Source organism: Ursus arctos, unplaced genomic scaffold (assembly GCF_023065955.2).
Source record: "Ursus arctos isolate Adak ecotype North America unplaced genomic scaffold, UrsArc2.0 scaffold_33, whole genome shotgun sequence".
Classification (NCBI taxonomy): Eukaryota; Metazoa; Chordata; class Mammalia; order Carnivora; family Ursidae; genus Ursus; species Ursus arctos.
The window spans coordinates 11,651,657-11,673,978 of record NW_026623019.1 but is presented as its reverse complement, the minus strand read 5'-3'; the positions used below and the strand labels follow the sequence as shown (position 1 = coordinate 11,673,978).

The following is a 22,322-nucleotide window of genomic DNA, read 5'->3' as shown; positions in this document are numbered from 1 at the left end:
CACTTCAGCCTCCAGACAGCCAACCAGAGAAGAAATTTGTGTCTACAAAAGACACCTTTACTAACAGCGCTGAATGGCACTGGTCCGTGGAGGAAAAGGAAGAAAGAAGCTAAATTCTCTTTAGTGGGGGACTTTGAGTAGATTTATTCTATCTACCCGGGAAACATGGATAGTCACCACCAATCAATTTTATATGTGGAGAAGAGTAAGGGAAGAACAAGGGGCTAGACGTGTTACCCTAATAGACCTCCGTCCACACAGAATCTTGAGACCAGGGCAAAGAAGGTTCCTCGTGACGTCGTCATTCATATTTCTCACTGAGCATTTAGTCATGGTAACGATTTGATTAGACTTGACATACTGTCTTTTAGAAAAGATGCCAAGATAATCAAAAATTTATCATTTCTCCCAGCTGCTGGTCTGAAATTGGACTAAATGCCATTACTAGCTCCCAAATAATCAGAACACTTCCTTTGTCTCATATATGATAGGGCAGTCGGTTATTTTAATAACCTTGGTGGTGAGTGAAGGTCACTCCTAGCCTGCAGCACCTTAACTGGTGAATCAGATCAATCACCTCAGAGGGAACAGAATTCGGTTGCCACTTCAGTCATGTAGTTCCCTATTCATTTCATCTGGAGGAAGTAGTAGTCTGCATGGATATCGTTCCAGCAAAGGGAAGAATGTAAACCTTCATTTACGTCTTTCCCCCTCCATAGCCAAGACACCTCGTCACTCCAGCTGGGTCCAATTCTGAGAAACAATGAGCCTTCGATTTAAAAGTACAAGACAGCTGAACTGAAATTGGCTCTTTGAGCCACTAAGAATCTGGGCTCGTCCAGACCTAATCCAAATGGACAAGTGAAGTGTGAGCATGCACCCTGGGTGACTCAGCATCTTCTTCTCTAGGTCTCTGACTACTGCTGAGTCCCGTTAGTTAAGGCCTATGAAAGGCCAGCATGAGGCCACTTTTAAGCCATTTATGGCTATCATCTCTACTGTCAGCAGGACCCATCAATAGTTCTGAGATATGGCACTCAGTCCCTTTATAACCACCAACTTATTCCCGTCCCTTCAGCTGTGCTAGTCCCGAGGTCTAGACCCCAGACATTGTGCATTTTAATTTTGTTTTATTTCACAAGTATTTAAACTAACTTCTGTGGATGTTGCCTAAGAGGAATGGGAGATGGGGTTCCATGCCAAGAAACTTAAAATCCAGTGAATAAAGCTTTCATTAAAGCAAGACAGAATAACTGCCAAAAGATATGTAAAAGAAAAACAAATCAACAATGGACTACAAAGGGATGAATGATCAGTACTACCCAAGGGAGCTAGGAAGTGCCTCAGGAATTAGTAACATTTGAACTGGACTTTGAAGACGGAGTTGGGGGTCTCTGAGAGACCACAATAAATAGCACCTGTCTTCCTCATCCAAATTCTGAACAATTTGAGAAATAAAAAAAGTACTTGATGGGACTCAAAATATGTTTTTGTTGTTGGGCAAGTTAGCAGGCATGACTTTAAGTATGTTGCTCAAGTGGGCTTAGTGGCTCCCCCAAATCAGGCAGCAGCCCACAAGGAGCCTTCATCCTTCACCCCAGCACACACAGCTTTAGGCGCAGGGCCCCTGGAGAAGCTGGAAGACCTCATTCTTCCTCATGAAACCAGGAGTGGGGAGAGAGATTCCCCTCTGAAAATTAGGATGGCTAGGAATCCTAGATGGCGGATCATGACAATAGTCTGACAAGACCAGAATTGGGGTGAACAGAGGGTTCTGAGGAGAGATGAGGTTGCAGATGGAGGCTGGGCCAGAACATGGGGAGCCTTGCCTGTCACGTGAAAGGTGTGGGCTTTTGTCTATAACCCACTAACGACGGCTACAGAGAAAACTGTGTTTATGATGGTAACTAGCTGGTGGTGATTTGCTGTGGACGCAGGGAAATCAGGAAGCACTTCTAGTAGGCCACAGGAACGAGCATACCAAAGAGCATAGACACGGGCATTTGGAATAATTCCTGATTTCATGAGAATTTAAATCAGATCTCAGTGCCTTGGAACTCGGGCCAATTGATTGAGGGGAAATTGCTTGTGTCAGAAAACATCTAAAACTTTCTGTGGAAACGATTACATTGTCATTTAACCTGTAAGAACTCAGGAGATACTTGATGGTAATGCAGTGCCCGGCCTTCCGGCCTTCCTTCTGTGTTCCCCAAGTTTTAGTGAGCGTCTACCCCGTGTAGAGCAGTGTATGGTGTGCAGGGAATATGAAAACAAACCCACCTAATAGAGAGAAGAGGTGCCCAGACCTGTCGTTAATGAGATAAAACTTCAGGATGAAAGGTGCTATGGCAATGTTTTCATTTATAGCAAAGTGATTGATGGACAAATTTATAAAATATATCCATGGCATAGGCCTTTAAAAAAGCAAATGCTACGAGGAAACACAAATGAGATCTGCCCAGCGGGGTAAGAGGGGAAGGGGCTCAGGAAGACTTGTCTTTGGACCTGAGAACTGCAGGATGAGTATGAGTTCCTCACAGAGAGTAAGTCAAGAATATTCCTTAAGGAGAGAAAAGACCTTTTCACGGGCAGGAAGAAGTAATTGCAGCCTGTCCCCACTAATACAAAGGGGGTTTTTTTTTGGAAAGGCAAATTAATACACATGCCACCATTTTGCCATTACCTGCAACATTTCTCTTTCCTACTGTCTCCCTCTCCTCCCACCTCTGTCCTGCCCTGGGGGCTGTGTCTTTCCATGTTTTGTTCAATCCATAATTCCCTGGGCTGCTCTACTGCCTGCTAATTCCACCAAGAAGCCAAAGGAACTTGTATGGGCTGTGGACCTAGATCCTGGCGCATTTATAGGGGAGGATAAGGAAAGCATTATAAAGTAAAATGAGTTAGAACCACTCTGATCACCTTACATTTGAGAAGGCAAGGGATGCCTTTTGATGTGGGTTTTGAGCGGAGTAGAAACTAAGAAGACTCTAGCTTTGTTTGGGAGGGTTTTCTTGTAGACTTAAATCAATTACATTAAAACAGCCTGCAAACAATGGCCTCAAAGAAAACGCTGGCTCTTTCCTTTTATGAAAGTAATACTTGCACCACAGCCCCTGGGATTGGCTGTTCCCTTTCTATTGGAACGATTCACACAGAATGTTACTTGGATGTCCTGGTAACATGCAAACATTAATAGCAGGATATTTCAGTCAGAGCTGGCCATAAGGGAATGACTGTTCCCCATTGACTAAGTCGAAGGCCAAGTTACTTTATTAGCATATAATATACTTGGAGTCGGTTTATGGGTTTTGTTATTTGGCGTTTACATCTTTGTCCAACCCACAGAACTCAAAAGGCTTTCCAAGCTGGTCGAAGCCCTGAGGAGAGGCCAGGGTAGAAGGCATTTGGGGGGTAATACAAAAAGTCACCTAACCCCTTTCAAGAAAGAGTCACCTACCGCAGATCAGAAAGTTTTAGCCTTTTAGATACAAGATAAAAAATTTGTTTTCCTAAGCATATTATTGGCCTGTGTGAGAGAACATGCAAACTTTGGAAAAACGTGTTTCAAATTATTTGTCAGAGCATCCTTTTGGTTTGAACATATGAAATGCATTTATTTTTCTTTCATCCTCATGAATATTTACATATATTTAAAGTAGAAATCTTTTATAAGCTTAATAAATATAAATAAGAAGCTTTATATTTGTGTTTGTTTAACCATATGGTTCTCAAGTGCCAGACTCTGTTCTAAGTGTTTTATAAATAATGACTAATTATAAGTCTCTCTCTCCCTCTCTCTCTTTCTCTCTCTTTCTCACACATGCGCGCACACACACACGCACACCCTTTCACTCCCCCTCACTCAGGCCACATAATGTCTTCTCCATGGTACCCTCTGCCCCTTCCTTTCTTCCTCCATATGCTCTTCTCTGCTTGTTTAATCACCCTTCATGATCCCACCAGAGCCACGGCTCGTAGAGGCCTCACTCCCCGCCAACCCACTTTTCAGTTACTCGCTCCAGACCTAGAGGTTTCCACTCCAATTCCAGGAAGGCAAATGTGGCCCACTGCAGGTCTGGAATCCACCTCTAGTCCAACCAGCTTTGAAAGAAGCCAAATAAGGCCAACCTTCTGTGGATGGGTCAGTTCTCTGATAGGAGAGTGTGGACGTGGAGACCATGACAGACATTTCCAGTACACGTGCCACAGTGTACCGTGGCTGGCCTACAGGATACTTCATTTAATCCACTCGTCCACCCTCCCAGTCTGTCCTTTGCCCTCTGATGGCCTGACAGAAAATCGAAGCGGGACAGCCTCCAACATCAAAGCCAGCCAGTGGGAGCTAATACAGCATTCCTATGAAAATACTGGTGACACTGATAATGCACAAAATAGATTAGCTCAACAATATTGAAAGCAAGCTGGACAAAAAGGTTTTTGCCATATTATTTTGACAGATTTTGCATTCTCTGTCCCCAGGAAAAGAAAGACTACACCATCAGCTTTCAATCATTTATCACTAGAAAGCTCCCATTAATTCGAACTCTGTATCTGTAGTGTCTTAACAACCACCTCTCTCTGGCCAAATTTGCTGAGATTTTAAATGGCAAGATAAAATACACATGTGTGTTTATCTGGCATATTGACATTAGCTATAAACAGGAAGGACTGTATATGGAGGGGACCCATTAAGTTAAATTTCAGTAAGGGAATTGCCGTAGGAATTGGTGATGATAGGAAAGGACCTTTAAGAAATTCGCATTATTTTCCCCCTGCCTAGTCCTAAAGGGAATTGGAAATTTATACATTGGCAAGTCCCAACCACTGGGAAAGACCCCAGCCATCTTTCCAGGAATTTCCTTTCCACTCGAGAACAATAAGTATCCAGAAGTGAAGCACCTTGTTTTATGTTGCTTTATTTTCGCTGCCTAATAGTTTGTGTGGCCCTTCATATCTCCAAGTGCTTTCCTAAGCGTCAGTTGAGGTGCAGAATTCTAGTGGCAAGAAGGTATAGTAATTATGATGACGCACAGGAGTGGTTTGCAGTGGGTTTGGCATTCACCAATTGTTACATCACCAGGATTCACCAACAGATAATTGGGTTTGTTACCCATTTCCAAGTAAGGCCAGCCACATTCCAGTTATAGCTCTGTTGTCTTGAATAGATAGTATATTCTACCTCTAGAACTAAGGCAATATCCAAAACATCTCCTTCCACAGAAGACTGAAAAGATCTTTTCAGAAGAAAAAAAGTATTTTCTTATGTCATTCCCTAGATGTTTTTTCTTATGTCATTCCCTAGATATTTTGTTACGTCATTCCCTAGATATTTTCTTATGTCATTCCCTAGATATTTTCTTGGGCTTGCTCTGTTCCTTGGTAGCTCAGTGATTTCCAATTGTGTTTCCTTTCACAAAATACAGCATATTAAAATACTCCCTTTCTGGGCAATAATATTCTATAGTTGTACCTGAATATTCAAGTGTTATGAATCTTCCTAATTATAAGAAGCACCTTAAACTTAATGAACAAGAATAGTTTTGAGTGTTGTCAGTTGAACACAAGTGACTACCATATTTACGTACTTTTCATAAATCTATCCACAATTTCTCCGACCATAGAAGAGAAGCACTAACTAGTTACGAGTATCAGGAATCTCATTCTGAAACTGTTGAAAGTTATGTATTATGCAAACTTCAGCCCTTACTGCTCAAGTAGGTAGCAAATTGGTGTCCATTAAAATGAGGCAAACATCTTACTGCTTCTCTTCCCATCGCTGTAGGAATCGCTAATTCCTAATCGCACCCCCCAAGTCTGTGCAAGGTTCTGTTTGAAAAATGCAAAATCTTAGGCAGTTGCTGAGTTTTTATGGCTTTCTTATGTAGTCCAATTACAGGAGATAATGACCAGTGTTCTGTTGGTAGAGTCAACCATAGAACCAAAGTCCAGGCGATTCAAGTGAGAAGTTGGATGAGGGGACATGTTCAAAGCTTTACAATTTTATGCCAGTTTTAATTATGCAACTTTGAAATTGTGAAACATAAACTATACTGGTAAAGTCTTACCATATGCATAATTTCAAAGCATGTGAATTCTCCACATAAACTTCCAAATCATCAAGAATCACATAATCCCAGAGGTGGTGAGGCCAGTGAATTAACTGTGTTTGTGTTATTGCTACACAGTTTCAGGGGCTTGACAGAAATGCCCACCCACCATTGACAGACTCAGTCTTGAATTCGTTAAGATCATCAGGAAGTGATCTCTCACAGAAAGTTTGAACACTCCTTTCTAAATGGCTTCTACTGTAATAATCACACGATCTGTGGCTTACGTCATTGTGGTCTACCTAAGATCAACCTTCTATGCTCCATCTTCATGTAAATATGAACCATTTCCCAATAGAAAATAAGCTATTCCTTAGGCCCATAGGCATCTCAGATCATGTATGGTGATAGTGACAGAAAACCAAAGTGTTCATCTCCGTCAATCAAAATTCTCACGTTATCCAGGCGTTTCACTACAACAGACTGAATGTTTTCACAAATGCCTGAACTGGTCATAGAATATGATCTCAAGTCAGCAGAAAGAAAGGGCTGGGGGCTTTTGGAATTTTAAGACATTCTCCTATTCTTGCCGCCTCCCTTCCTCACAACACCCAACCCGGTTTTTGCTTAACCAATTTTGACACTTTCTGCCTTATTGGGAGCCCAAGCTAAAGGACACAGCAGTCAGAACAAAGTGTAACCGAAGTCCAAGAGATTATCTTCTGCATAAGCAGAAGTCAGCTTAAGCAACTCTACATTACTCTCAAATTAAATTCTAATGGAAATCTCTGAGAACTACTGAAAGCCCTTGGTTATGATAGAAAATGAAAAATTATTGTGATCAACTAAGGAATTAACCTATTTTTCCTGAAAAGCACAGGAATATTCACCAAAAAAAAAAAAAAAAAAAAGAAAAGAAAAGAAAAAAAAAAGTCCCCGAGGGCTCTAGATAAAATCAAAAAAGTTTCTTGAATAATAGAGGTTGTATTTTTTAAACCTGTAAATCTGAACAACCTTTTTTTTTTTTTTTTTTTTGGTGAATGGCTAGTAGGTTTAGCTGAGCATGATCGCAATTTGCACTTATCTTCAAAGGAATTTATGTTAATTTTGTTATGGGCATAAAGAAAATAGTGGCGGGCCACGTGAATTGAGCTATCTAATGGATTCTAGAAAGAAAAAATGTTTTAAGTCATTAATAGAAAATGTACTGCTCTTGATAGTTTACAAAGCTTTTTCTTTACTAATGAGGTCATATAGTACAGAGTCTAACTTTTGTATTTGTGACTTTCTCTAGGGTATTTTTAATATCCTGTGTCCCCAATGTAACTTAGAAACTAAAGTGTGAACAGAAGAAATTAAGAGGGGCGCCTGGGTGGCTCAGTCGTTAAGCGTCTGCCTTTGGCTCAGGGCATGATCCCTGTGTTCTGGGATCGAGCCCCACATCAGGCTCCTCTGCTGTGTTCTCTCTCCCGCTGGCTGTCTCTCTCTCTCTGTTAAATAAATAAAAATCTTTAAAAAAAAAAAAAAGTAGAAATAAAGAAAAACGAGAGAGAGAGAATGAAGGGAAGGGTGATATCCTACAGACAGTGTTTACTGTGTAAGTTTGGCCAATCTAACCAGATAGCAATAGTATGATATAGTTCCCTCGGGCATAGAGTTTCGTTTGAAAACCCATTTGAGAACTTCTCGAACAGGCTTCAGTGAGCTTCATAAAATAACGCAAGCTGATGCTCTTTGCAACCATAACAATGTGCTTAATTTAGGGTGGAGTTTTGTAGAGGGTCCATTTTCAGGTTTTTCACGAGTTGCTCTCAAAGATTCATAAACCCTTGAAATTGCATAGATGCATTTTTTGACTATCCTTATGTGTGTTTATTTTTCTGGAGAAAGAGTCACTAGCTTTCATCAGATTCACAAAAGTATTCGGAGACCCTTGTCTCCAAAACATAGGCTAAGAACCATTGTTTTTGTTCATCACTGATTATTTGATATCAGAAGCAAAGGCTGTGTGTGTGTGTGTGTGTGTGTGTGTGTGTGTGTGTGTGTGTGTGTTTGTGTCTGTGTTGTGTCCTGACAGAAAGACTTGATGTTACCATATTCTGGCAGGTTTAGTTTACATAAAGTATGATATTTTTACATATAGCCTCATTCTCTACCTCCCATAACTAAGAAATTCAAAAGTACTTTATTTTAGACTATAAGAGCTTTTGTTGTCTATGGAACAAATTTCCATGTATTATCACTGTAGGAAATGGAAGAGAATTTAGAGGCCAGATATTTTCAGTACTTTTGAAAAGGGAGATGGTATCTTGATACTTCATCCAATTTTTAGCACTGGATCATAATATAATAATAATAATATAAATTAATATAGTTGTTCTCATCCTTGCAATTGAGAATGGCTTCATTCCAAATATAGGAAATTTGATCATCTAAAATGTTTCTGTGTTTCTAGGGGTTACAACAATATGGTATATTGATAAATACATTGATATGAAATCATTTGACAGTTTATTGCTCTCCAGTCATCCTATGAAAATTGATCCTTTGCACCTATGTATCCTCTCAAAGGGAAGAGACGTTTCCAGCCATCTTGCCTATTGTCTGGTAGAGTGTAGATCACTGGAAATTTTAGAAGGCCCATTCTAAGACTTCTTTCTCCATGAGAACATTGAGTGGATCAGGATTGGTCTCTGAGTTTGAATAAAGATTCCACTGACAGAATCAGTGCCCAAGATCAGAATTTGGCAAATGCCTCTCTTGGGAGATCCTAGAATGAGTCTAAATATATCATTTGGTATAAAACAGCAAGTATAGCGTATTATTGTTCCTTGATATGAAGCAATACGATAGCATGTACTAATGCAAGGAAAAGGGAAAATTAAATAGCATAGTTCTTTGGGAAATACCTCATAAAAATTTTAAACATTGGAAAAGAGACCCTTTTCCAACACATATTAAAATACAAACCCATGTAGGAGTGGGTATTTCCTAGGTCAGCAAGTTCTCTTCCAAAAGAAGTGTGCTGTATTAACATTTCAAGTTAGCCCTTAATTTTCAAAGAGCCTTTCAACAGGAATTTACCATGCCTCTTGATCAGCTGTGGGGAAAATGTCTCCTTCAGAGATACGTAAATAGCGTTTTGAAGGGACATTTTATCTGAATCATTTAGGGCCTTTGAACCAAAGGGGAGCAGCACTGACATTTTGCTTCCCTCTCCTTGGATTTGAAGGAGGAATTCTCAAACCTTCTCCATGCACAGAAACATCAAATGGCCCCACGGGTCATCACTCTCTTCTAATTCCTTCTGGAGCACAAAAAGGAATCTTGGGACCCACAATTGTCATTTTTTTTACATTTTTAAAATGTTGACTTAAAAACAGCACCCATTTTTGTGTAACTGACATTTTGGACCATTCCTTTAGGATGAAAATCAAACCATGAAAAACACTGACTTAGAAAAGAGATGCCCCCAGGATACTGATAATACTGTAGAAGTGTAACAGGTCACCCAAGTCAAATACAATCTTATTAATGGAGCAAACCTCATACTATTATTTCTCACAGGGCAGCAGGTTCTGGATAAAAGAAAAAGGAAAACCAGGAGGAGGGGGAAAGGGGAAAACTGAGATGACTAAAGGCTTTTTTTTTAGTTCATATTTACAGAAGTGGTACAGAATCTTGATTATTTCTTTTTTAAGATAACTGCTCTGTACAAAACCATCTCGTTTTTATGGTACTGCTCAATTCCCTAACTATTCTGGGAAGGTGAAGAGTGAGAAAATGCGGTGTGATACCAAAATGAGCAAAAAAAGTTATTTGATGAACCATGATGACACTTGAGAGGTCACTTGAAAACGAACTTCATTTCTTTTTCATTGTGTCTCTCATGAACATTTGTTTTTAATACACGTCTTTAATAAGTTCGGTTGAACCCTACGTGAGTGCCGATGTTAGAGCAATTTTTACATCTTCTAGCTCACCATTAATAGCTTAAATACTATAGAAAAGGTCTGTGACACCCTTGAATTCAACAACTGAATTCAACCACTGGTTCCGGACTCCCCACCATGTGCCTGGCACCTTGCTCAGTGGTGAAGGACACAGTAATGTCAGGGGGCAGATGCCATGTCTCCTGGGTTCTTAATCATGACTGTTATGCTGTTAAGAACCCATAATCAAGCAGATCATTTATGGTCAGATATAGATGGACCCCTAATGTAGCCAGTAGTTGACTCCACAAGTGCAAATATGCCCCTAGCTGATTTTGATAGTCTTTAATAAAGAGAACCATTCAGGCATTTTCCTAGTTAGCCCTGTGATGATGTCAGGATCTGACCTGTTTTAAATTCCCATTTTTCATGTAAGAAACTGAACCACCGGGTATATAGCAGACTTGCTTAAGGTCACATTTAGCTTCCAGTCCTTCAGTCGCTGGCTCAGGGCTTCATCTACTAACCAATTCCTTCCTCTCCCTCCTCGCCCTATGCACCATCCCCTGTAAAGTCCGGCGTGGGTGCTTCACCGGCCCCAGCACCCCAGGAGCTCTGTGGAGAGGGCAAAGTCAGACTCTCTGGTGGGAAGATTCTGCAAAAGGATTTTCTGTAGAATTTTTGCTCCGTATTTTATCCCTTCGTATGTTGTGATCTCCCCCGTGCTCAGTAATTTTAGTTTGTGCTTTTTGTTTCCCTTTTTGTTTCTTTGGTTTGCTGGCTTTGTGTTCTTTTCTCTTTTTTTTCCTTTTCTTTTCCTTTTTTAATGCAGGAATCGGTCAAGGCGTTCCGGTGGTGGCGCTCATTGTGGAAGGAGGACCCAATGTGATCTCGATTGTCTTGGAGTACCTTCGAGACACCCCTCCCGTGCCCGTTGTTGTCTGTGATGGGAGTGGACGGGCATCTGACATCCTGGCATTTGGGCATAAATATTCAGAAGAAGGCGGGTAGGTAATTTGCCAGGCCCCATAAGAGACCTTTGAGTGCAAAGCCTGTGTTTCAAACTCTGGAAGTTGATATCAGTTGATGGAGACATTTGGTCTGGGAAGGTGGTGGGGAAGAGCAGGGGGACATATTCTAGATGTCCTATGAAGTGAGAAATTCCATGACAGCCCCCCTAGACTAAACTAATAAGGAAGACAAAAGGGAAGGAAGGATCATAGCACTTGGTATCCTTTCTCTTCTCTTCATTTCTTTTCTCTTTTGCTCCTCCTGCTAAGGAGAAGCAGGGACTAGGCTTGAACACATAAAGCCCAGCGAGTCTGGACCCTGTGGTTCATGTGAGTACCTTGGGAGAAGCTGGGATGTGCAGCTTCCAGGCTCAGCCTCACCAAACTGCTGCATGCTCACAAAGGCCAAAGGTTTGCCAAAACTTTTGGTGGCCTGTGCTGTCAAATCCTTCTAGATCGGCTCAGAAAGCAGAGCCTCTAACCTCTCTGGTCCTCTCTACACCCTTCCTGGTCTCCTGCCTGTGCACTTCCCTTGGTCTGTCTGTCCCCTATTGCTACTTTCAATAGTCCAAAGCCCCAACCCCACAGAGGACTTCCCTTCCCAGCCTTCCCTGCCAATCTGAGGTCCCACCCAGTGAATGGTAGGTAAAATCCAAGCACTCTTGCATATTATTAGATCAAAGTAGCTCATCCCAAGGTGTGAATGAGTTTAAAGAGGAAAATTCAGGAGGAGTAATTGAATTTTTATTTATTTTTACTTTTTTTTAAAGTTTTTACTTATTTAAGAAATCCCCCACCCAACATGGGGCTTGAACTCATGGCCCCAAGATTAAGAGCCGCACGCTCTTCTGACTGAGACAGCCAGGCACCCCCAGTCATTGACTTTTTAAATAAGGAACTTCCTCCCCTAATCAATTCTCCTAACACGTGAACCTGGTGGGAGAAAGGAGCCCCAAAAGAAATGGGATCTTTTTTCATCCCTTTTACAAACATACACAAAGTGCCTACTGGGGGCCATGCACTAAGATGGGAAAAAGCATAACAACTCTTCCTACCCTAGGAAGTCTAGTAAGTAGACAAGCATGTAATGATAATGGTGACCGGTGAGCTTGCCGAGTGCAAGATACTCCCTGCCCCACCTGTCTGCCAGGTAGCCGTTAACACAGCACCCTGCCCTGGTAAGCGTATGAACCTAAATATAGGAGAGTCATGGGCCCTCCAGCTAACACAGCAAACAGTGACAGTGATTTCAGGCCCCCTTAAAGCTTTCTATATGAAAAAAACAAAAACAAAAAATCAAAATTCATAAGCATGGACTTGGAATTTGCTTCCTGGTAAATTTAAGTTACTTTTATCTTCTCTTTTTGTTGTAAATGTTGGTCCATTCTCTAGCTAAAAAATGGAAAAGAACATTTGCCCAAAAACCTCTATGTCGATTACCAACCAGAGCTCAGAATCTTCAACTGCACTTTGCTTTTATTAAAAATTTAGCCATAGTTCTCATTCATTTAAATATAGCAACATTTTCCTTTTTCAAAAATAACTAAAGAACTTACAGTTTTTAGCTTTGGCTTACTTTTTGGCCTCCTAGTGCTTGTAATTATTGTATTGTGTTTCCACAAAGTAGATACAAGGTTGCATTCAGAATGCACATTTCCTTTTCAGAAAATTCATGGAAAAGTGAGCTGTTCATCTCCGTATTTCAGGTTTTCTGGGTCTGTACACAAAGAAGGTCTGGACCCAGGACCTACTTTTTGTCCTTCTTGTGGGTTGTATACTTTGAAAATGTTACAATTTTTTGATTAGTTGCTCTTCCTGATTCTGTTGTGTATATAGGAGAAATGTTACATGGTTTACTGCTTGGGCGGGAGGGGCAGGTGTCTCTATATTATTTAACTGAGGGGACAGATACACAGAGCAATTATGTGCTTGCCCACAATCCCAGGCCAGGATTCTTTCTGGGCTGTTATAAAAATTCTCTTAAACAGATTTTGTGGTATGTGCCTTCATGTTTCTTATGTACAGTGATACTTTTACTTATAAGAGCACTTGAGTTCCCTTTAACTTCCCCTTTGCATTATAATTTCTTAATTTTTTGTATTATTCCGTGTATTCCCAAAAGATAAAATGAATGCATTCCTGGCTGTAGACCAATGTCCAACCTGCCCAATGTGGGTTTCTTTTTTTTTTTTTTTCCTTTTTCTTTTTTTTTAAGTTTTGTTTTCAAAGTTTTTATTTAAATTCCCATTAGTTAACACACAGTATAATATTAGTTTCAGGTGTCATGTAGATTCCCTTCTGCCCAAACGAAGAGTCAGAAATACCATGCCCTTTTAACTTTAATCGGCAATTTTAGTTTTAAAACCAAAGTTTAGTTTTAGTTCTGATTATTTTATGACCAAAATAGGCAAAAGCATAATCTACACGGTATCTGTGCAAACATATAAACCATGATTGATTATCAAAGAATTAACTAGCATGAAGATAAAGAATTGAGATATAATTTCTTACCTTGGGAATCATGAAAATTAAAACTTTAAAAATTTTAAGAAACAGGAACAATGATTAAGAAAATAGAAATTTTAAGAGAAGTTTTGTAGTTGCCAATCCAAATATATAAATCTGTATTTATTTATTTTATTGGTTGTTACGATAAAAGTATGCTCTTGCTCCAGGAAAGCAATTATAAATTTATCCTGATCAAATGAATTCATGACATTTCTCTGGGCCATCAGAATGACTGCCAGAATTAATCATGTTTATTTAGCTTGAATTAAGAAGTTATCTAGCCACACACAGGCAGCCAATTTAAAAAAGCACTTCCAAAGAACATTATTTTGCCAGAGCGTGTATTCTTTATGCTGAAAAAAAAAAACAAAAAAAACAACCAAAACGAGCCCATCTCAGACTTCATTCACCAAGAATTTCTTCTTTGATTCCCAAAAAGTCCAACAGAGTTGGGACATATTTCACTACAAATAAATATAAATGTATAACTATGTGTTCATGTAAACAAACCTATATAAATAAGTAGGTGTAACTGTACATATGAAATTGATTATAGAAAACACACACACCTTGTTTACAAAATCTGAATCAGAGTTTGGAATCATTGATTTTTATTTTTCAGTTATTTTGGTAGTTTAAATATGCTTTAAAATGTTTTCAACTCATTACCGATGGTTAAATAAATAATACAGGTCCAAGGACTTGTAAATGTGTATATTCAGCTCTAAAGCTTTTCATTTTATAATCTTAAAGAAGCGAATGAAATTTACACACCTTCTATTTTAACTTTTGCGAACTTGATATTTTGCCTTTAAATTCCGTGTTATTAACCACCTTCCAAGAATATGAATTTGAAAGGGCATCACTTTGGAAGCAAACTATAATTGGCAAAACTAATTAACTTTTGTAGATGAGATTACTTGAAGTAGAGGAAGACAGGCCGTATCTATCCCAACGCAAATGAGTTTGGATAAACTGGGAGGCATTTGCAATTAAATTCTTACCTTTGCCTTCTTCTCTGTCTCTACCCCATGGCATAGGTTCCCCAAAAGAAATGGCCAAATTCTCTTTTCCCCTTATTGTCATAATGGATTTTCTATTTCTCATCTGTCATAGTTTAAAATGAGTCACAAGTCACTTTCCCTAACTAATTTTATTCCTTAAAAATCTTATCAAAATATTTTTTCTGAATCATGAGTGACTAAACACTGCAAACAGAAACAGATTAATGCCACCCATGGGGCATTAGATTTGGTTACCTACCTTTTCATATACTAAGATTCCACTTTTTGCTGCTGACCAAGCCAGCTGACCAATATCACCCATTGTCAGGAACACCTTTCAGGCGATAGGTGTCTGCAGTTGAAGTCAGAGATTGCTTGAAAATTCATAATCTAGGTTTCAGATTGCAGAGAAACGTGGTCTAGCTCATTTATCAGTCAGTGAGAAAGTGCCGCACATATGAAAAATGTCAGCGTGAAAAAGCATCTGAATGAATGTGCATTCTGAGATGGTGCTCCTCGTTCATCTGGATTTTATTGCCGATCCTTACATTTATTTTGGGGTCTTCTTCCCATAAATAATGATCTGGATTTACCATTTTTAGACCGCCTAGGACGAGAAGCAGAACCTATGGTAGCAGAAAGCCTTAGAGGTCTTAAGTAGTCTGTTGATAACTTTTGGGAAGTTATCAATGGGGCAGATACCAATAGACTCTTCCCATTCTTATGTGTCAGTGGAATTTGTATTAGATATTGTGGAGAAGCACTGAGGAATGGCTTGCTCCTGAGGACAGAAATAGATAAGAAAATCAAAAAAATCAGATAAAAAAATCTGATTTTCCCTGTTTAACGGGAGCTTAATAAAGTTCCCTACGTTCTTTGATTAGCTGAGATAAAGGCATAAATGGAAAACAAAGTGGAGATGATTAAGGAAATATACGTTGCATGGCTTCACATTATATCGCTCTACCCTAGCACAGATGTAACAGAAGTTTCTCTCCAAGTGCACCTCAAAATGACCAAAATCAGGTGGAAGTCACCAGAAAACTAGCCATTTTAGAAATCTAGGTGTAGTCTGTATTCCCTAGGGTGTATCACTCTATGCAATGGTTACTAATGCTCTCTTCTGCTGCTTGAGATTTTCATCTACGGCTGAAGGATGTCACAGCCCTATCATTTATCTCTATGAGATCTGCTGAAAGGAAGTAATTGATCTCAGTGGTTTGTATCCCAGTATGATTTAGACATAATTGGAATGTCAAGTGAGAAAGAAGGAAACAAATATCAAGCCTGCTGACTTCGTGTCCATTTCAGTTTCCATTAATTTCATCTTACCTTGTCTCTTCTAGAATTTTCTATAAGAAATTAGCATGTCAAAACTTGATTCTGTTTTGTAACTTTCCCAGAGGGGAAGGAAAGAAAGTTGGAAACATCTTGTACAGACAAAGGATCTTGAGGGCTTTATTTATAAAGTGTTGTTTTTGTAACTTTTCTAAGTTAACATTTATTGAGCATCCACTGTATGCACAGGACTGCTAGAGAATGAGCAAGACATGGCCCTGTCCTAGATTCTATAATGGAGATTAAAACATAGCCATGAATACAGATAACGAGAAGGTCACTGTGCTGTGTGCTGTGATAAACGTACAAAGTGTTTCGAGCCCAGAAGACAAAGTACTTGAGTGCGGCATTCCACCCAAGAATCTGTTCAGTGGAAAGCGTATGTTAATTACCCACAAAATGGCAATATAGTGACTCTGTTGCTCCTGTTCTCCTTGTCCATCAAAAACTGGATCCAAACTGAGGATCAGCATGAATGACCAAGAAAAAGCTAGTATTTGACCCTCTTTTATGTAACTCAACACAGAAAAGAATCAGTCTGCATAGTACTGAAGGAAAGTCAGTAAAAGGGATAATTTTATGCGACAGTGTGTTTGTAGGTGTATGTATATATTATTACATTGAATTTATACATACTCAAATTTATACATATATTTATTGTATATATTATATTAATTATATATTTTATATAATTATAATCAATATATTAATATATAATGTATAGGTTATAAATAGAATTTTTAAAATATATTTTATATATTAATATATTTTATATATTAATATTATATTATGTATTATATTACATTAGTATATCTTATATATATTGAATTCATATATTTCAATTTAATGAAATCAATTTAAATGACTAATTTAATAAAATCATATATAATATATATGTGTTATATATATTATATATATGCTAATGCCTATAATTATTGAATTGCAATTTTGCAATTTTTATATTGCAAAAAGTTCCCTCTGTGGACTATATTAAAGATATTGCAGTATAGATACCTGTGTCATTGTCTCCCAAGTTCCACAAGGCTGGAGTAGCTTCATGTATTTAGGAAAGTTCAGAATAAAATACTGCTGTCTTCCAGTTTGTTGCTTGACTCCTCCGTGTCGTGTCAGCATGGAGAGAACAAAGCACTGACTTTAAAACAATTACCTAGCTAGCATTCATGGAAGAAAGTACTAGTGAGGGGAAAGTTTTATTGATCTCAATTGGTCAGTCAGTTCTCCGCATTGATTAAATTTGCTTTAGAATTGCTCAGCTCCAAGGTGGGAAAGTGTGGCCTTTCATATAAACAGCAAACATCAGAAAAAAACATAGAGCCGAGTAATCCATCGTGATAAAGCAATCCTTTTCAGAGAACCACTGCCCACGACTTTTAGACAGCCCGTCGATGCCAGGTGATAGATTAATCAAAGGGTAGATTAACCATGCTCCTCTGAGGTTTGCTTAGCTAACTTCTTGACCACTTGTGACACACAAAACATTGAAAGTAGGCATGTAGTTATCACACTTCAGCATGCCTGAGAACGCGTTAGGAGACGCTGATTCCCCTGAATCTCCTGATTCTGTGTACCTGGGCTGGGGTGCAGGAAACTGTCCTTGAAACCAAAATCCCGGTGATGCCGGGGAACCTGAGCGGCTCAGTCAGTTAAGCATCTACTCTCGATTTCGGCTCAGGTCATGATCGCAGGCTCTTGGGATCCAGCCCCATGTAGGGCTCCACACTCAGCAGGGGGTCTCCTTGAGATTCTCTTGCTCCCTCTTCCTCTGCACTTACCCCCTGCTTGCTGGCTCTCTCTCTCTCTCTCTCTCTCTCAAAAATAAATCTTGGGGAAAATAAATCCCAGTGATTCCAACCAGAGTGGTCCATGGACCACACGTTCAGAAGCTCTTTTTAAACGTGTAAGAATGAGCTTTGTCTTCATACTTCCCTGATGTTTTCGGAAAGCGCTTCCTCACTTTCTGCGTGTCACACACATGCTGGGCACACCAGCCATTGCTTTGTTACCACAAGCACTTTGTACCCACTGCCAACTTTTGTCTCTGGAACCCAGTTGACTTGAAAAGTTTATTTAGCACAAATCACCTCATTTATTTCTTGGTCACAGCTGTTCTTGGTTCCAAACATCTGTTAGACTTGAAAATCCCTCCCTTGAAGAGAAAGCTTTGCCACAGAAATACTCGTTTTGACAGGACTGGTAGGTTTCTCTGTTCATATTTTTATTTACATGGATTTCTTAAGGGCGTTCAGTTCACTTCTTTCTTTTGAAAATGATTTTCTGACTAGTTCAAAATGGATGACCAATTTCAAAAGGGAAAAGAAAAAGAGAATGAGAAATGTAAAAGTGTTTAGACCCGCAGTGGTGCTAGTTGTGAATGACGGCTTTCTCTGCTGTTGGAGAGGCCACTGGCAGTCATCAAGACCACTACGTTCAGCTTTAGAAGGTCCTAGCTCATTTCCTTAGACTTTATAATTGCAGGGGACAACCCTTTAAGAGTCCCAGTTTCCCACTTGCCTGTAACACTGATTTTCACTTTCTGAAAGCCCTTGAGTCCCTTCTCATACAAAACCTCAGAAGTGTAATATGTAAGAGAGACGAGATACATACATGTTTACTCTGGTGAAGCTGGGGATGGAAGGCCTAGACCAGTGGTTCTCAAGTTTTTATCTTGCATCAGAATCCCCTGGAGGGCTTGTTAAAAATCAAATACTGGGCTCCATCTCAGATTGTCTGATTCAGTCTGATTGACCAGGTGATTTGCACTTCCAAGAAGTACCAGGACATGCGGATGCTGTTGGTCCAGGGACCATAACTTGAGAACCACTGGTCTAGAGCCCCCTCTCTCTGCCTGGCTCTCACCCACTAAGGCAGCTCTGAGGCAGATTTGGAGTACCTCCTCAAAATTCTAGGGGCTTCTTTGTGGAACCCCGTTGAAGACCATTAATCCACAGGTCAAGTCCACATTCCTTTGCTTGGACTCAAGACCCTTTGCATTCTGGCCCCAGCCTCTCTCTAGGGCCATCTCAACAAACCTTCCCTTCACCAGACAACCAAACTGAATTGTCCTCCCCACTGCTGCCGTACGCTTCTCTGCCTTAGCATGAGATGTACACGCATATTTCCTTACCTCTCCTGCAAAATAGCCTCACCCTCTCCCGTGAAGAGAAGTCATGAGGACTTTAAAATCCACACATACATATAAAATGAATCTGAGGGGGCCTCAGATAATAAAATGCCCTGATATTTAATTCCTCTACCTTAGAGGAGATGAATTTTGAGTCATCCTGGAGGACACGAGAACCTACAGCTTTTAGAAACAGAGTGAATTAACATCTCACCCGGTGGTATCATTAATAATAGATAATGTTTGCAATGTTCTTAATGGATTTCCATTAGATTCCCCATGCAATTCTCATTGTTGATTATGGACCACAGGATTCATAAAAACTAAATACAGCAGTGACCACCTGCTACCAAAGCTGCTTCCACCAGAGACATGCTAAAGATGCATTAAAGTAGCATTCTAAGGTCAACTCACATCTATATTACTGTTGTCAGGAAAAGTCTCCACTTGGCTTCAGTGATGCTTTCTCTTTAATTGTCATAATTGCTGGACAACTGTTCTAGAGTTGATATACATATTTATTGTGTTTTCTGTAGATATTCAATGCAAATCAAGTATCCATAAGCAGTGATCCCTAAAGTAAGAATTACAAAATCAATTCCTTTAAGTTCACGGAAGTCCGAGTTCAGTGTCTTGGAGACAAACCTAAAATTTGGAGTTCTTCAACCCTGTGATCTCCTTGGTATTCACCATTTGATAGTATATTTGAGATTTTATTTTCTCTAATGCAGGCATGACAAATAGCTTTCATCTTGAATGTCAACAACGATCCGCTGGTACCAGTGCCCTAGAATGTTGTGTTGAGAATGAGTCTGAGGCCACATTTGGGCTCAGGGGAAAGATGTCTGTGGTGGATTCACAATGATGCCAAGAAAGAAATGTACAGTCAACATGCTATGGATGGCTACTTTTATTCTGGAGTGAAGACAAAGCGTTATAGATAACCCCATGTATCACTACCAGGCAATCATCAAGTTGCACATTGAATTATGAAGCCATGGGAAGAATAAGAAATTTATCTGCCTCAAAGACATCTGGGAAATAGTCAATGTTTCATCAGTACTGTGAGGCACATCAGTCTAAACTGTCTGACAATATGAGTCTTTCCCTACAGGCATAACACATAGGATATCAAAAACAAGAGGCTCTTTGTCGTGGGGTACTGTTTGAAGCTGGACTGAGAAACAGATTAACTGAGCAGTTGTCAATGGATAATTTATAAGAAAAAATAATTTAAAAGCAGCGAGGAATTAATCCATCACTAATCCATCTAAAAAAAATGCAATTATACTTGCTCCCACATCTCATAGAGTAGAATATGGGGTTAGAAGGAATCTTTGACAAATTGCTTTGACAGAGAGTTGAAATTTATCCCACCCTTTCCCCCACACTGCTGACCCTCTTCCCAAAAGCATACTTGAAAACTTGAAAAAATTTTTAAAGCTTCTGCATGTAAGGGGCGCCTGGGTGGCTCAGTCAGTTAAGCGTCTACCTTTGGCTCTGGTCATGATCCCAGGGTCCTGCTCGGCAGGGAGCCTGCTTCTCCCTCTCCCTCTGCACTCCCCCTGCTCATGCACTCGCTCTCTCTCTCTCTCTCTCTGTCAAATAAGCGAATGAAATCTTTAAAAGAAAAAAAGCTTCTGCCTGCAAGAACTTCATCTAAACACAGTCTGTCATCCCACTCTCCGGGGTAGCTATGATAATTATTCCCATTTTATAAATAAGGAAATTGAAGACAGAAAGATTAGGAAGTTTGCTCAACATCCCACCGCTGGGGAGTGGTCTGTCCAGGCACATTGGGGCTGGAAGCTAAGCTCATGGCAGCTACCCCTTCCTGTCTCTCAGAAGATGAGACCCAGTCACTGCAGGAGGCTTGCTTGCCCCAGAGCTGAGTGATTCTTAGCAACACTTCCAGCTCCCCCCTTCTCTCAGGTGCTGGTTAACTTCTCCTCTGAATAAATGGCGGACCAACCTTTAAAACATGTCAGTTACAGCGAAGCCAGTGTTTTTGCCTGCCCGAGAAGCTCATCCATCTAAGTCCAGCTCTGATTCTGTCTTTTATAGAGGGCCTAAAACAATAAAAATCCGACTATTCCTCCTGCCTGGCAACATGCAATAGTCGTTGATGGGATTTCACTTGGAATGAACACAAAGGATGTGTTTTCCCCTTTAGTTTTGGCAGCAGGGAAGCTACCTGGCCATGTGGCGGTCCCTGTGTGCTTTGGCAACACGTAACAGTTTTCACTCCTGGGCATGTTCATAACCAAAAGAAGGAAAGGAGAGAGATTACAGAGACACAGCCAGCACTGCTGAGGATTTTTCACCTACATGTCCTGCTAGTTTCTGCCCAAGGTAAAGAGCTTGGCAGCCCCATCTGCCTCAAGAGCACTGCTGTCCAATAGAACTTTCTGTGACAGTGAAAATGTTCTCTATCTGTCCAATCAGATAGCCACTGAGCACTTGGACTGTGGCTAGTGTGACTAAGGATTTGAATTTTAAATTTATTTAGCTGTAGTTAATTTAAATTCGAATTGCCACATGTGGCTAACAACTCCCATATTGGATAACATAGCTGTAGGAGTTCTTTAATTGAGCTCCACTGCTCAGGGACCCCTTGAGTGTCCGACAGATTTTTCAGTGTTATTGGGCATTGTTCCCTCCGTTCTTTAATTACTTTCTTTCTTGCAACCAACATTATATGTTCAATCATTCAACAAATTTTTTAAAAGATTATTTATTTATTTTAGAGTGAGAGTAAGCGAGAGAGCACGTGAGCTGGGGGAGGGGCAGAAGGAGAGGGAGAGAGGGACTCTCAAGCAGACTCCCCATTGAACATGGAGCCTGATGTGGGGCTCAGTCTCACAACCCTGAGATAATGACCTGAGCCGAAATCGAGAGTTGAAAGCTTAACCAACCCACCCACCCAGGCACCCCTCAACAAATATTTTTTGAAAACCTACTGTTTTTCAGGCACTGTTCTAGGCACTGGCAAAAAAACACCTGTCAAGAAAATAGACCAAAATGTGGTTACAGAACTTACATTTTAGCAGGGTTAGATAATTTATTATTATTAACTTAATAAGCACATTGTATAATACTTTAGAAAGTGATATGCTATGGGAAAAGAGAAGGGTGAAGGGAATCAAGGTAAGGAGATGGTAGAAAAGCTTCTCTCTTCAGCCCCTTGATACTTGATGAAGATGAGAAAAGAGAATACATAAGTAATATCACGTGTCATCATCCATGCATCCAAGGAGTTAGTCTAGTTAGGAATTTCTTAGAATAATCTGTCTTTATGAAATGCCACACATGAAATGCCTAGCACAAATCTTGTCTTACAG

At 39.9% G+C, this 22,322-nt stretch overlaps 1 protein-coding gene across 4 annotated transcripts in view; it reads left to right on the top strand.

Moving 5' to 3' along the window:
- The window catches only part of TRPM3 (transient receptor potential cation channel subfamily M member 3), a 262,509-nt gene that overhangs the window by 61,205 nt on the left and 178,982 nt on the right, over positions 1 to 22,322 (top strand). For 3 of the 4 annotated variants that reach the window (XM_057305538.1, XM_057305537.1, XM_057305539.1), the window contains one exon: positions 10,812 to 10,986. In XM_057305538.1, the coding sequence (XP_057161521.1) occupies positions 10,812 to 10,986 (175 nt within the window). Of the gene's footprint in view, positions 1 to 10,811; positions 10,991 to 22,322 lie in introns of those variants that run through there. The other variant, XM_026519360.4, reaches the window with a different exon arrangement.